The sequence below is a fragment of the Myxine glutinosa genome, chromosome 11 (genome assembly GCF_964187855.1).
Source record: "Myxine glutinosa chromosome 11, kmMyxGlut1.1, whole genome shotgun sequence".
NCBI classification, from domain to species: Eukaryota; Metazoa; Chordata; class Myxini; order Myxiniformes; family Myxinidae; genus Myxine; species Myxine glutinosa.
Window position 1 is genome coordinate 116,885,570 of NC_136271.1, and position 14,850 is coordinate 116,900,419.

Consider the following 14,850-nt stretch of genomic DNA (forward strand, 5'->3'; position numbering starts at 1 on the left):
AGCATCATTATAAGTACTGGTTTATGAAGATATCAACCCACATCTTTGCAGTGCGACTTGTAGATGTCAGGTCTTCCAGCACAGTCAAAAGATGATCATGGTGCTTTAGGTGACCTTGTCTGACAACATCTCTGAGTAGCTCCTCAGCCACCATGCGCACAACTCTCATATTCATTGGAAACCTTTTTCCAGTTAGCATTTTGCCCACACCTCCAAATACAGACTCCAAAATCTGTGCTAGGCCAAACTCTGCCATCAATGTTCCAACAGTATCCAAACAACTCATCAGCATATGCATTTCACCTAATCTGAGAATCAGATGTGGAACTAGATCTGGATGAGCCCACTGGGCCTCTACGGTAAACTTGTACAGTGGTTGATCAGCGGTGAATAGTGTGAAATGTTGTCCAGTTTCTGTGCTTTGCTCATGGTAATCATGATAGTGTCAGGAGGTGCTGGTGACATATCATTAAGTCAATATATACAAAAATTGAATCAATTCTTCCTTGTCACATACTTGGCTTAGCGGTTAGGGTGCTGGCTTGGGATCCTAGGATCCTGGGTTCGAATCCTGGTTGATCGCTGAATTAACGCCAAGGGGGTTGACTCAGCCTGTTCATCCTTCCGAGGTCAGCAAATTGAGTACAAGTTCACTGGTAATTCCCTGTATGTCGCAAGAGGCGACCAACAGGGTTGGCATCCGGACCATAAATGTCAGGAGGGCATCCGGCCATAAAACATTGCTTCAAAAAGGGGGCCATGGTGCCCAAAAAAGGCCAACCCCTGCTCTGCGGGAAAAAATGGCCTCTAAAGGTGGTTCTTCTTCCTTGTCACATACCCAATCTATCGTGTTGTATATCGTTTTTGGCCCCCATCTCTCAATTGTGAAGAAGCACTTTAAAAAAATTCTCTGATGCTGATCTTTATCAAAATCGAATCAATTCTTCCTTGTCACACACCCAACCTGTCCACCAAATTCTGTCCGAATCTGTTCCAGACAGACAGACGGGGCGAAAGCATAACATCTGTCCACCTTCGGTGGTGGACGTAATGATCGCAATGCACTGCAACCTTTGTTCAAATACTTTCGATATAGGTTACTGCTATTAACGATGCTGATATGGTTTGTTCAATTTTGTGATAAATCTAGTCATATCTTAACGCACTGTCAAACAAACCGATTCCATGTTGTATTTATTGTTTAACCCTAACAACACTAGGTGATTTTGAGCTTTTCCAAACTGGAAAAGCTCAGATCTCGGCCGTCGATGGTCTGATAAACTACAAAATTTGCACACGTATATATCAACATTATGAACGTGATGGTAAAATTCTTTTTTTCGTATGTTAATTTGTCTTATTATTGCCGAATTATATTGTGCTATAATTATTCAGTATGTCTTGGACAACATGCTAAAACAACAAATTACAGGCCAATTAATTTACACCATCAGTGTCCTAATGTATGTAACCCTTATTCACATGTGTTTGTTGTATATAAACATGTGCAAAAATTGTAGTTTTTAAATTAGGACATGTGACTACTAATTGGCATGTCACCCCTGAACGGTAAGTCCAATCTGGACGTATGTGGTTTCAAAATGTACACAAGTGTTACGTGCTCCTCCCCAAACCCTGGTCACTGTGTACCTCCGAGCCCCGAGAGGAGTCACGGCAGAAAGATGTGTTATTCTGTGTCAAAGATCAATGGTGAAACCACACCAATTGTTACCAACAAACAAGTATTGTATTAAGATCACACAAGAATAACAGTACAACAGCAATAGTAATCAATTGTACAACCAATATATATTTCCTATGATGGTACCATCAGGTTCGTACAATATAACTCACTGTGCTCCAAGTGAGCGAAAAGAAGAAGATTCCCAATGTCTCTATTCCGGCATCAAGCCAAAGTTAATTCCGGCTTGAAGCCAAAGTCGATCCACTCCAGTGATCGTCCGTACGATGTCGTATCGAGACCACAATCCCATTGGGTTGGCAGTTACCCTGCCAAAGATGGGTGAAGGTGACCTCGAGAAGCGACGGGGAAATCACACCTTCAGGTATGGACGCCCGACGGCTCCCAATCGGCGAACCGCAGACCTCCCACTCAAAAGCCACGTCACACACACACACACACCAGATCCACGTCTGAATGCGGTGACAATGATTAAAGCGAGGCGAAAAACCTTGAGCGACGCGCAAAGCGCGCGAGTCAAAATGGCCGAGGGCCCGTTCTGGAGGCGTAACGGCACTACGATGATTCTCCTCGGAATCAACCGCAAAACCTGACACGCAGGTTGATCTGTCACAGCGATAACAACTCTGTCGCAGGAATCCCTTTCCTGGGAAACCCAAAGTCCACTCGTGACTCTCGTTCGCCAATCGTTCACTCCAGACCTCGAAGCAGCTAGGCTTCTTGTCCGACTCACTCGCTCCGCCTTCTCTTCCTCCTCTTCCTCTTCGTCATCATCCGGTTCCGGTTTCATTTAAAACATTAACTTTTTTACCTTTTGAAAATAGTAACCTCTATCTCCCTTAAATGACAACAATAATAGTACATGGAATCAAAAATGTTTACAGTGGATGAAAACCACCACAACGGAAGTGACGAATCCGTAACACAAGATCTTAGAGAAAAAGGTCATGAGAGGAGAATTCAAAATCCCCTGAAGTTGCGAAAAAAGTCGAAGGGGCATCCCAACCTCTCCCCACCTGCCTCACCCCCACCAATGCAGTTAGGGTTAAAACATATCTCATTTGGTATCATGCCATGCTTTCCGTGCGGCGCTTTTCAAATGCAGCACAGGAAGCGGTCGCCAGAAACAAGAGACAGCCAAACGCACAGACACCACGGTTCACATAACATACACACACCCACCTTTCAAATAATTAATTTTTTTAAAGTAATAATTTTGGTCGTTATCGGCCCCCTGTGAGTGTGGGTCGGGTGCCAGGGGGCCATTTGTAGACCCGGCCCTGGCTATAATACTGCCTACATTTAATTTAATTCCTTTCAACTCCTTTTCCTTTGCCACATATTGAACATATTGATTTTATCACTTAAATTTATCAACGTTGACATGTAAGCCTCTTCTCTATTGCACTTTTGCATTTTTAAGCAGTCAGCGTACAATAACTTACGTGGGCATCACAACCTTTCATTACTCGTCAATTCTTTCAATATCATTACACACAGTAGAAGACTTAAAATTGATCACGAGTATAATCCTACCTTGACTTCAACCATTTCAGTGCATCCCAAGTTGGTCTTTATCATAGTTCTTGATTTAAAAAAATACATTCCCATGACTATTTCCATCATTTCTTAATGATGAATGTGGAAACAATACTCAAGCAGCATCTCAATTTCCATGATATGCATAAATGAGATTTCCCAACGATATGTTCATTTTCACATGATGTACCTATTAAGCATACAGAGGTTCAAAAAGTATGGAAAATGAAAATGCCTTGGTCTTCCCGATTCAGATCATTAAAGGTATTTGTAAAAAAAAACATTGGTTATTTAGTGCATAAAGCAAAGATGACAAATGGAGGTGACATACCGACTGGTATTTATTGAAACACTGCTGCATGCTTTTGGGAAGTTTATAGCTCTCCTTCCTGCAATCTTGAACTTGGGCTTGGCAAGATCCACAGATCCAGGAACTGCACTGGTAGCCTTCAAAAAATAAACAAAGGACAAATGAAAATATTGTGAATTATGTGGTACTTACAGGTACCATGTATAAAATAATAAACTCAAAAATACTGTTCTTTTTTTAAATTTTATACATGGGCTAAGGCTCGTAATATAGCGTACACACACACACACACACACACACACACACACACACACACACACACACACACACACACACACACACACACACACACAACATAGCCACTGAGCTTGGGGGAAGTGCTGTCACTTCCCGGGATACTCTGGGTGTCAGTGACGTCATTACAATGGTGCCGCTTTTGTCACCGTACTCAGTGGGGCATTTCCTCAAGAGGAATTTCCTCCTCCCCATGGATGCCAAATGATGGGGATTGTCAGTGCTCTATCCTTTTCAAACAAGGAAGCAGCACGTACCGTTTTTAAAGTCTTTGGTATGACTTTAACCGGTCCAAACCGGATTGGGTGTTTTTTAGGCGATACCATCTCCTTACTGGATGGCCGTTGGCTCCCTGCAGGAGCTCATCCACCCTTTGCCAGGTGTTTTTTTGATCCTGGTAGGGTGTCACAGTCACCCTCCCCACTAGCTAAGCCGGTGAGTGGTGTCGGTTTAGTCGCGACAACCCGACAATGCGGCAGGTAGCACTGGTTTATATGTTACCAGTGGCAATCCCAAAAGACTGACCTGAACAAATGGCTACCATCTTGGTTTTCTGGTGGGCATAGGACATCAGACCTGTAGGCCTCTGCTGATATATACTGCCCGGGTTTGTTGCATCAGATTTCCGTCGCCTTTGTTTTGGTCGAGTGTTACACACAATGAGGTAACCCGAAAAATCGAATCAATGTCGAATAAAAAGTATAAGTAAGGTTTAATCAAGCCTATCAGCACGAACAGTACATGGGTGGCTCCCTAAAAAAGTAGCGTTACGTAATTTTTGAACGGCCCCATATTGGGGTTAAACAATCCGTGGTTTATCCAAATCATCTTGTTCTGATATAACCATGGTGGAGGCTGTCATGGGTCAGAGGTGTCAAGGTAATCTTTTAATAGCGCATTAAATGTGTGTTTCCCAATCAACACACATTAAATGTGTTCAACTTTTAAGAGTGCTTTAAATGCGTGCTTCCCAATTGGTCTGTTACCGGATTTTGTCGCAGGTTGTAACCACAGTGCTGTCATTCTTGTTAATGTTCTTTTCTTCTGTTTACATGTCTTTACTAAGCGGACACGAGAGCTTTGCAGGTCAAGCAAAGAGAATGTGCAGGTGTGGCGAATCTGCATTGAAGAAGTCTGCAATTAGCATCACCACGAGGTCACACAGCCCGGCGTGGGGCTTATCAGTTGATCTCACGTGTGGCCCGTTAATGGCTGCTTGGAAAGAGGGAGCAATGTGGAGGTCTGTTGGTGATGCAGCTGACAAGGAGAGGTGTAAAAGCCAAGAGAGAGAGAGAGAGAGAGAGAGTTATTTGGAGGAATGGCAGGAGGAAGGAGAGCGCCTCGGTCTTTGGATGTGCGGGGCGGAGAGTACCAGAGCTGTGAACACTTAATCCCCAAAAGCAACGAGGGCTTTGAGGAAGTTACAGTTGCGGGCCTTGAGGAGTTTTTACGCTGCATTGTGCCAGGGAGCTCCCGAGAACTCTGCTCCAGGACTCCTGCACAGCTTGCCTCTGGGTTTGAAAACAACCTCTTGGTATAATTATTTGTACTGTATCCCATGTACTGTGTTCTTGTCGAGTGAGTGAACGGGTCCTAAGATAAGAACTGATCAGGAACCTGGGTCGTTTGAGATCGCATTGTGGGTAATTTGGGGAACTATTGTTTGTTGTGAATTGTTTAATGACGATTTGCTGTGTTTTTTATTTTAATAACAACCCATGAACTGCAACTCCTGCCTGGCCTCCATTCCTGCTGTACTTGTGGTAGAGTTTTCACGATTGGTGCCCTTAAGGTGCATAATTGGGTAAAAGTGATTAGCGCTTAGTAAAGTAATGTACAGTGCGTCATAAGCAGCCGCTAGGTTATACATATGACTGGCGCACTGTGTGAGCACGTAACCCTCGGTCAGCTTTGTGCCCTTTGACCAGGTATCAGGACTTAAGGCCTGTAACCCCAGTTTGGGGCGTCAAATCCGACTGGTGGCCGTTCTTGGTTTGTTATCCGATTTCAATACCACCACAAAGTAATGTCCATCAGTAGGACATGCAAGTCCAGAGGGTGGATGTGAGTGGTGTGATGTTACATCACATGATGATGCAGCAATTAGAGGGTGCGTATCGAGGTGGTTCAGCCATCGCACGATTTACGTTCGGACAAACACTGCGCCATAAACCCACACTAAATCAGTCTTCCAGGTTTAAGCATTCATTCATTCATTCATTCTCTCTCTCTCTCTCTCTTTCTCTTTCTCCTTCTCTCTCTCCAGTTCCTATTCATCTGTAGAGAGGGTGCACATGCTATAAGGTGGAAAACTGATTCACGAGTTGTGCCACTACCATTTTTTATTTTTTATTTGGGCATCTACATCAAAAATCACTGCTGTGTTTACATTTTATTTCCAAGGTAAAGGTGTACTGTGATGCAGCAAAAACATTTTTGTTTGCCTTTTTGCAATAAAATCGACCCTAACCTTTCCGCATCCCCACCCACACACTTTTACATACACACTATCCATCACCTACATACCTTTGTAATTTTGAGAGGTTTGGAAAAACTTCTGAAAGTCATTCCCTTGTGTGATGTAATAGCCACAGCATGACTTGCCATGCACCCCATGCTGGGCCTTGTCTGTGAGCAGGTGGGCACAATGGTAGAGGTGCTGTTGAGCATCCGATCTTTAGGAAGGTCATCGTTTACCTGTAAGGGAAAATAGAGGTTTTGTCTCGTGTCAAGCCATCGTGAGGATCGAGCTGAAGGCTCGGGGTTGTGGGGTCCATTAAAATATGATGCAACAATTAGGAATTCCTCCCCGTTCTATTGTATATCAGTTATAAAACCTTAGCGATGAATGATGAGGTTGCAAAAAATGATTCCACACTTTCCATTCTTTGGCCATGGCAATCACTTCATGCATTTTCAAGTTTCTCTTTGTTAAAAGGACTGTGGAATTATAGATAAAGATATGTTTTGTCATAACTCATCCACAACTTTTTGAAATATCATGCTATATATAGTTTTTGGCCCTATATCACAATGGTGAAGAATCACTTAAAAATTATACTAGCCAAATCCGGATCTTCATCAAGATCTAATCAATTCGTCCTTGTCACACACCCAACCTGTCCACCAAATCTCGTCCGAATCTGTCCACAGTGCTGTCGGTTCTTTCGGAGAGTCAGAGTAAGGGTGTCATATTTGTCAGGAATGGAAGACATATTGCAAGTGTTTCACAATTTGTGATTCTATCAAGGTCTGCAAAGAGAGAATATACTGCTGCCTGCATCTCTAAAGGATGAGGGGTGTTATGGCAGAAGGTGGTGTCATCAGGAAAGAGATAATAGGATTTTCCAGAGATCTAGAGAGATTGTTGATGAAGATTAGGAAAAGGATTGGGCCCAAGATACTGCATTGGGGCACTCTGGGCCTGACAGGGAGAGGGAAAGGAGATGAGAGGATGTATTGAGAGGCACGTGTTGGCCTTGGATGCCATAAGCAGAGTGTTTGGAGAGCAAGGTGGGATGCCAGACTGTATCGAATGCTGAAGATATGTCTAGACAGATGGCCCTGATCTCATATCTGCTACCAGTACCATTATTATCCCCACGCTCTTTGAAAAAAAACAGTGGGATATTGTAATCTGTTCCGTCTGTCCGTCCGGTACACGATCTTCACCTAAATGGTTCTGCAGAAATTCACCAAACTTGGTAGTTATGATAACCACAAGGCACAAAGGTGCGAGAGCAGCGTCGCGTTTGGCCCCACCCAAAATATCAAATGTCAAAAAATGCGATTACGGGCACATTTTAAAACATTTTAATGACACTTCATGTATAATCAGCATTCAGTCATTTGTAACCCATTGCCTGATTTTCTGACTGTCTGGATCATCAGCTGGACTTCATTCTTCATCTAGGTTTCGACCCTTTATGCCCAGAACCTCGACAAACAGTGGGTCCACAACCTTGGTCATGGGTCTACATCAATAGATCCATGACCTCAGCTGTGTCCATTCAGTCAATCAACTCTGCAATGCAATGTCACTTCATATCTCTCTACAAATCACTTATTTCTTTACCAAAATATGTTTATACCTTCCAGTCCTCCCTCAAGGCATTCGGGTATTAATCATACCTACCATATAAAACACAATGTCTGTTTGTGTGTTTGTACAGATATCTGATGTCCGCCCCCCTTCATAAGGGTCGGTTTTAAAGGCTTTGAGTAGCGTTTTAGGAGAGATTTTAGTGGGGTTTTTATGGGAAATCTTTGAACATGACTGTGTGTCCACAACTTGTCAAAAGACCTAAAAGACCCCGACGATCCAAAAGATCCCGAGAACCCAAAAGATCTTGAGGACCCTTAAAGACCCGAAATGACACAAAAGACCCTTAAAGACCCCAAATACCCCAAAGATCGAAAATATCCCAAAAACCGAAATATCCCAAAGACCCAAAAGATCCCAGAGACACTTGAAGACCCCACGGAACCCAAAATACCCTGTGGACCTAAAATACCCTGAAGACCCTTAAGACCCAAAATACCCCATAGACTAAAAAGACTCCAAAGACCGAAAAGACTCCGGAGACCCTTAAAGACCCAGAAGACCCGAAATACCCAAAATACCCCGAAGATCGAAAATACCCTGAAGACCCTTAAATACCCTTAGACCTAAAAACAAAAAAAAAAAAAAAAAAAAACTCCGAAGACTAAAAAGACTGAAAAGACTGAAACCCAAAATAACCCAAACACCAAAAAGACGCCAAAAAGACGCTAGTAATACTGATTCTCCAAAGTATAAGACTCAGAAGATACAAAATACCCGAGGACCCAAAATACTCCTATGACCCAAAATACCCCAAAAGACCCAGAGGACCCCTAAGACCCAAAAGAACCAGAGGACCAAAACTACCCAAATGGCCCAGAAGACACAAAAGACTCCAAGAACTCAAAACACTCAAAGGACCCCAAAAGACCCAATAGAACAGTAATTATGTCTCTCCTATTGGAATTGTACTTGCAAACCGAGCCTCAAGGGCAGTGTACAGAAGCTTTTTTTTTCAAAATAACAAATATAGTGAGGTGAAATTCGCTGCATGTGACGTGCAATGCGCACAGAGCAAGAAGAGTGTTCATTTACTTCAGTAGGACGTCTCACAAGTAAAGATAGAATAAAGATAGAAGCACACCTGATGCTAGGCCTAGGCTTTAGACTTTGGTATGCTCACGGGGCTGTACCATAGAATAACCTGTTCCAACCCGTCATTTTTCACGGGCTTTTTACTCGTATATTCATAATCCTTATGGTACATTCCATTATATAATGCATTCGCTCCCTCACTTAACCAGTGCATACATAATCCAACCAGCCATACATACACACCTTACCTTGCGCATCACACACTATCTTGCACATCACACATTACCTCGCACATACAATTATACATTTGTCTTACCAATGAATCAAGCTGTTAATAAAGTACAAAAACTGTAATTTTAAATGGATTTCCCATGTTTGGGTACAATGAATAATGGATTAACCACTGAACATTTTATAAAATGTAATTATTTGAATGATGCCGCCGAACATGCACATGCACCCACACAACACACACGCTCAAGCAGTGATGTGAATGATGCATTTAATTTTGTGACTGAGCCCTCGGTTAATGTTGCCAAACCCATTTTTGTAATATTAAAATCTGGCATATTGTCTGTGTACTACCTAGAGAAAGCTATGTTTTTGACAAAATATTGTTCGAGTAGGTAATTCGGCCCAGGCTGAGCGAAGCGACATTGAGGTAGTTTATTCCTTATACGTGAAACACCCTGCAACCCATGCCTACTGAAAAAAGACTTTTTGGAACGCTGTCCACACTCTCCATCAGGTCATCACGTAACTTTGTTGAGAAGTTCTCCATGGTTAGGCGCTCCAATGTTGAAAGTTTTGTATCAATCGCTCAAGCGGTTGCGGAGATTCGTTTATAACGAATTTAAAAACGAATTAAGGTGGAAAAGTGAGGGCGGAAGAAAAAAAAAATAGTGAGGGCCTCAACCAACATTTCACAACATGGTCAAGGATGGTTGTGGACGCCTATTACTAGAGTAGTTTTACAGATCAGATGCGTCTTTTATATCTAGTAATACTGATTCTCCAAACTATAATTCCTTATTATGTGTTGATAACCACTGTAACCTAGCCCTTTCAAGAGCAATGATATACAGGGTGTTTCAAAAAGATTGATACAACTTTGACTTTCTGCCATTTCTTTGTTTTTTGACCTATACTATTTTCCTTTTCAGGGTTTGGTGGTGTTATCATGCTATTTGTTCCCTGGGATTTCTAGCTCCATAGCTCAACTATGCCATTGACAGTGGAGCAGAAGACAAAAGTGGTGGTTCTGTGGTATGAGACAATCTTATGTAGACACCTGCCGGAGGTTCTGCCGGGAATACGACCTCAGAACACGTGATGGACCCACAAATTGTGCCATTCAACGTATTGTGAAACATTTTGAGAACAAGGGTACAGTGCACAACCAGAGCAAGGGCAACAGTGGCAGGCCAGCATCAGTAACCAAGAGCCAAGCCAACATTGACGCCGTGCGGGATTCTGCATTGGACAGTCCTAAGAAGTCCCACCGCTGGCGTTCCCAGGAGCGGGGCATCAAACCAACATCATCTGGCGTATTCTCACTAAGCAACTGCCCATTTCGAAACGAAGACCTTTTCCACTTGAACAGTGCCATCAACAATCACACCAACATTACCTGTGGGCAGAACCACCTGAGAGCTACAGGAAAGTTGGACAGAACTTTGGAGTCAGGATCAATGCCTGCCTGAACGTGGAGGGGCACACATCGAGCAGGTCAATTACAAGGATTTTACGTAAATGCCAATTTCAGACCTTGGCCTCTCACTAACTAGCAATAACTTACTTCAATAGCAATCAGTGATAGAAAATACCATGTCATAAGCTTTCAAGAAATGTTTGGTTCACGTTCCTGAGGTTTCTGTTTCATTGTAAATAAACGTTGAAAGTTGTATCACTCTTTTTGAAACACCCTGTATGTACAAAAATGGATCGTCAAACAAAAACAGGCCATGATCAACAACCTCATTAAACTTAACACTGTTTAGTCTCACAAAAGCTTACTGCAGCTGATCTTAATGGATAATACCATCTCATTAATAAGGACTATGGACAGCACATACGCCCAAACGCAGTGTTCATCACAATTATTACAGCACCTGGCTCCGTGCACCACGGCTGATATCCATCTGTATCTTCTGTGATTCACACTCCTCGGACCTCAAGCATGCCTTCCTTTCAATGTTACTGGTGGTAGCTTGTGTGTTGCATTCCAGCCACACTTACTTTTGTCTGTTGTTGCTGATTCAATTGCAGCTGATGTTCTTTCTGCTGTTTCTCTTCCTGCAGATGCTGCTGAGTGTTCACTCCAAGGCAGGGCTCCGGAAACATACTTGCTGGAAACAGAATCAATCAAGATATCCATTTTTTATTCTACGTTCATATCAATAAGGAATCAATATTGATATAAGGAATCCTGGTGTTGGCTTAGCGGTTAGGGTGCAGGCTTGGGATCCTAGGATCCTGAGTTCGAATCCCAGTTGATCGCTGAATTAACGCCAAGGAGGTTGACTCAGCCTGTCATCCTTCTGAGGTCGGCGAATTGAGTACCAGCTTGCTGGGATGAATGATCCCGGTGTGTACCCTGATTTAGAATAGGTACACCGTATCCCTGTGCATCGTAGGAGGCGACTAAGGGTTGGCGTCAGGAAGGGCATCCGGCCATAAAAACATTGCCTCAAAAAGGGAACCATGAGGTCATGGAGCCCGCAAGGCTAACCCCTACTGTAGCAGGGAAAAAATGGCCTTAAAACGATCATTCGTTTCATTCATGGATTAGTGAAGACAGGAATTATGTGGTGACCTACTGACATCCTAGAGGTTGCATATTTGAATGCAGCTGAAGGCAGAATTAGGAAATGTTTGGACTTTAAGCTTCTGCAAAACCGAGCTAGTATCAGGCCTTGACACTGTGGGATTGGTGATTTAAAAAAACCCAGCTGGCTCATTAATCACCTTCACAAAAGAGGTAATCTGCTAGCCCTACCTTGTCTGGTCTATGATGACGCCAGGCTACACATTGTGGTTGACCAAGTCCTCAGAACCACTCAGGATAGTACTAAAATTATGTGTATTCTAAAACAGCACAGATAACTTCTGCTTAACCGAAAATTAAAAATAAATCACACTAACTTAAAACTAGAGCGGTCGGTAGCGCACCATCGCAAATCCACATGCTCGCAACGATTAAAGCAAAGTTGAAAGATGGCAAAAACTTCCACCAGTAATGACCAAATATCAAATTTTGAGTTAATTTTTACTCTGTTTTGACCCCTGCGACCCTAAGTCCCCATCCCTGAGGCATGAACTGGCGGTCAAATCCACAGATTCGTGAAATATTTCAGATGTTCCCCAATGTTGATTGCATATACAAAGTTTCATAAAAAAATATTCCTGCAATTGCATTTTTTGGTATTTGACCATTTGACATTTTGATCCAGTCCAGGAGGCGGGGGTAAAAATGCAATTGCTCTCGCACCTTCTTGTCATGTGGTGATCATAACTACCAGGTTTGGTGAATTTTTGCACAACCGTTTAGGAGATTGCATGAAGGACAGACAGATGGAGCCGATTACAATACCCGTCGTTTTTTTATTTAGCTCACTTGGAACATAGTTCAGGTGAGGTATTAGCATTGTGTGGTGTCCATCAGTCGGTCAGTCAGTATGTAAACACTCGGATCTTCTTCCCCGACACGACACACACACATTTTGATGAAACTCGACCACAACCTTCATCACCCGTGACGGAGTAAAGTATGTTCATGGCATTAAAAAACACAGGTCTAAGGGAGTCTAAAGGAGGGTCTTGACTTCTGTACTCATCATTTTTAAAGGTCACTTGTTACGGATTCGTCACTTTCGTTGTTGTGGTTCTCATCCACTGTAAACATTTTTGGTTGCATGTACTATTATTGTTATCGTTTAAGTGAAATAGAGATTACTGTTTTCAAAAGGTAAAAAAGTTAGTGTTTTAAAAGAAACCGGAAACCAGATCGGGAACCGGACGAAGAGGAGGAAGAAAAAGAGGAAGAAGAGGCGGAGCGAGTAAGGTCGGAGAAGGAGCCGAGCTACTTGGAGGTCTGGAGCAAACGCTGGCGAACGGGGGTCACTAGCGAACTTTGGGGTTTCCTGGGAAAGGGATTCCTGCGACAGAGTTGTTATCGCTGTGACAGATAAACCTGCATGACAGGATTTGCGGTTGATTCCGAAGAGAATCATTGGAGTGCCGTTACGTTTCGAGAACAGACCGTTGGCCATTTTGCCTCGCGCTGGATTTTCGCATCGCTCCAGGTTTTTCACCTCGCTTCAACCATTTCACCGCATCCAGACGTTAACCTGGTGTGTGTGTAACGTGGATTTTGAGTGTGAATTTGCGGTTCGCCGATTGGGAGCCGTTGAACGTCCATACCCGAAGGTGTGATTCCGCCTCTTGAGGACACTTTTGCCTATCTTTGGCAGTGTGACTGTCAACCGAGAGGGATTCTGGTCTCGATACAACATTGTTCTGACGATCACTGGAGCGTGGATCGACTTTGGTTTGAAGCTGAGACAGAGACATTGGGAATGTTATTTTCGCTCACTTGGAGCACAGTGAGTTATATTGTACGAAACTGATGGTACCATCATAGGAATGATATATTGGTTGTACAATTGATTAATATTGTTATTGTACTGTTATTCTTGTGTGACCTTAATACAATACTTGTTTGTTGGTAACAATATTGGTGTGGTTTCACCTTTGATCTTTGACACACAGAATAACACATCTTTCTGCCGTGACTCCTCTCGGGGCTCGGAGGTACACCGTGACCGGGGTTTGGGGAGGAGTACGTAACACACTTTAAAGGTGAAAGGTCATTACAATTTCGGGATCGCTACTTTTGACTTCTTCTCAAAAACGTATTCACCTGATTTAGATATAACTTGGTAGGCATCGTCTCTGGATGGTGTTTTCACAAGTTTGTTCAAACCATCTGCTATTTTATATATTTTGTGGGTCATCCAACATACCAGTGGTGTTCACTGGTCTTACCAGGTGAGCCCAAATTTTGTCAAAGGGTGTGGGGATAATGAGGAAAACCAAGTTGTTACTGACCAAGACGAGCACTGCTATGGAGAGCAAAGAGTGTAGCATGGCTCATTTCATCATCCCCCTCAGTCTCTGCCATTAAGGTCAGCAAAACCCCGATGCCGCCTGCCTCCAGCAGTTGCCGCTGGTTCTGTTCTGCAGACACACAATCGTTCGCCAATCATGTTTGTGAGCTCAATGAGCACAGCACTCAAGTGAACTACATTGCACATGAAACGATGGTCCATACTGTTGACAGCATATCAATAAAGTGACGTGCTTATGTCAAAGCAAGACATAAACAAGAAGACGTCATGCAGAGCACGATAGCTGGAAAATTCCCCCCTTCCCCCAAAAAAGGTTGCCATTGATCCATCAAATTGTCAATTTCATCGAGATTAAAATTGACGATGGAAAATTCGATTTCGATTGAAAATTGATTGATTGTTGGTTTCCCTATTTAATGACTCAATGTGCAAATGCTGTTCAATTTTCAAGTTAACCAGATGGAAATTGATGGTTTTTTCAGATGAAAATTGATGATTTTGGAAGTTTGCTTCTTGTTCCGCCCTGGCCAATCACGGTTCCTTGGGGCGTGTCTTCGGCGATGTAGCTGGTGCATCCCAAATAGTAGTGCTCAGAACTGGCTTCCGGTTGGTTTTATGGTTATTATTTAGTGCAATTAATGGGCATTTCTCACTAGTGTCTATGGTGCAGTGCCAAAAGAGCCAAAGGATAAATCACTGAGGTTTGACGAACAGGGAAATTAACATAATCCCTATACTA

General features: G+C 43.0%; 1 protein-coding gene across 2 annotated transcripts in view; it reads right to left on the reverse strand.

Moving 5' to 3' along the window:
• TERB1 (telomere repeat binding bouquet formation protein 1) overlaps nt 1-14,850 on the reverse strand; it is a 64,599-nt gene that overhangs the window by 12,424 nt on the left and 37,325 nt on the right. Inside the window, exons 11-14 of one of the 2 annotated variants that reach the window (XM_068131182.2) lie at nt 14,092-14,220; nt 11,221-11,330; nt 6,372-6,542; nt 3,573-3,688 (exon numbers count right to left, since the gene is read on the reverse strand). In XM_068131182.2, the coding sequence (XP_067987283.2) occupies nt 3,573-3,688; nt 6,372-6,542; nt 11,221-11,330; nt 14,092-14,220 (526 nt within the window). The remainder of the gene's footprint in view (nt 1-3,572; nt 3,689-6,371; nt 6,543-11,220; nt 11,331-14,091; nt 14,221-14,850) is intronic. The other variant, XM_068131183.2, reaches the window with a different exon arrangement.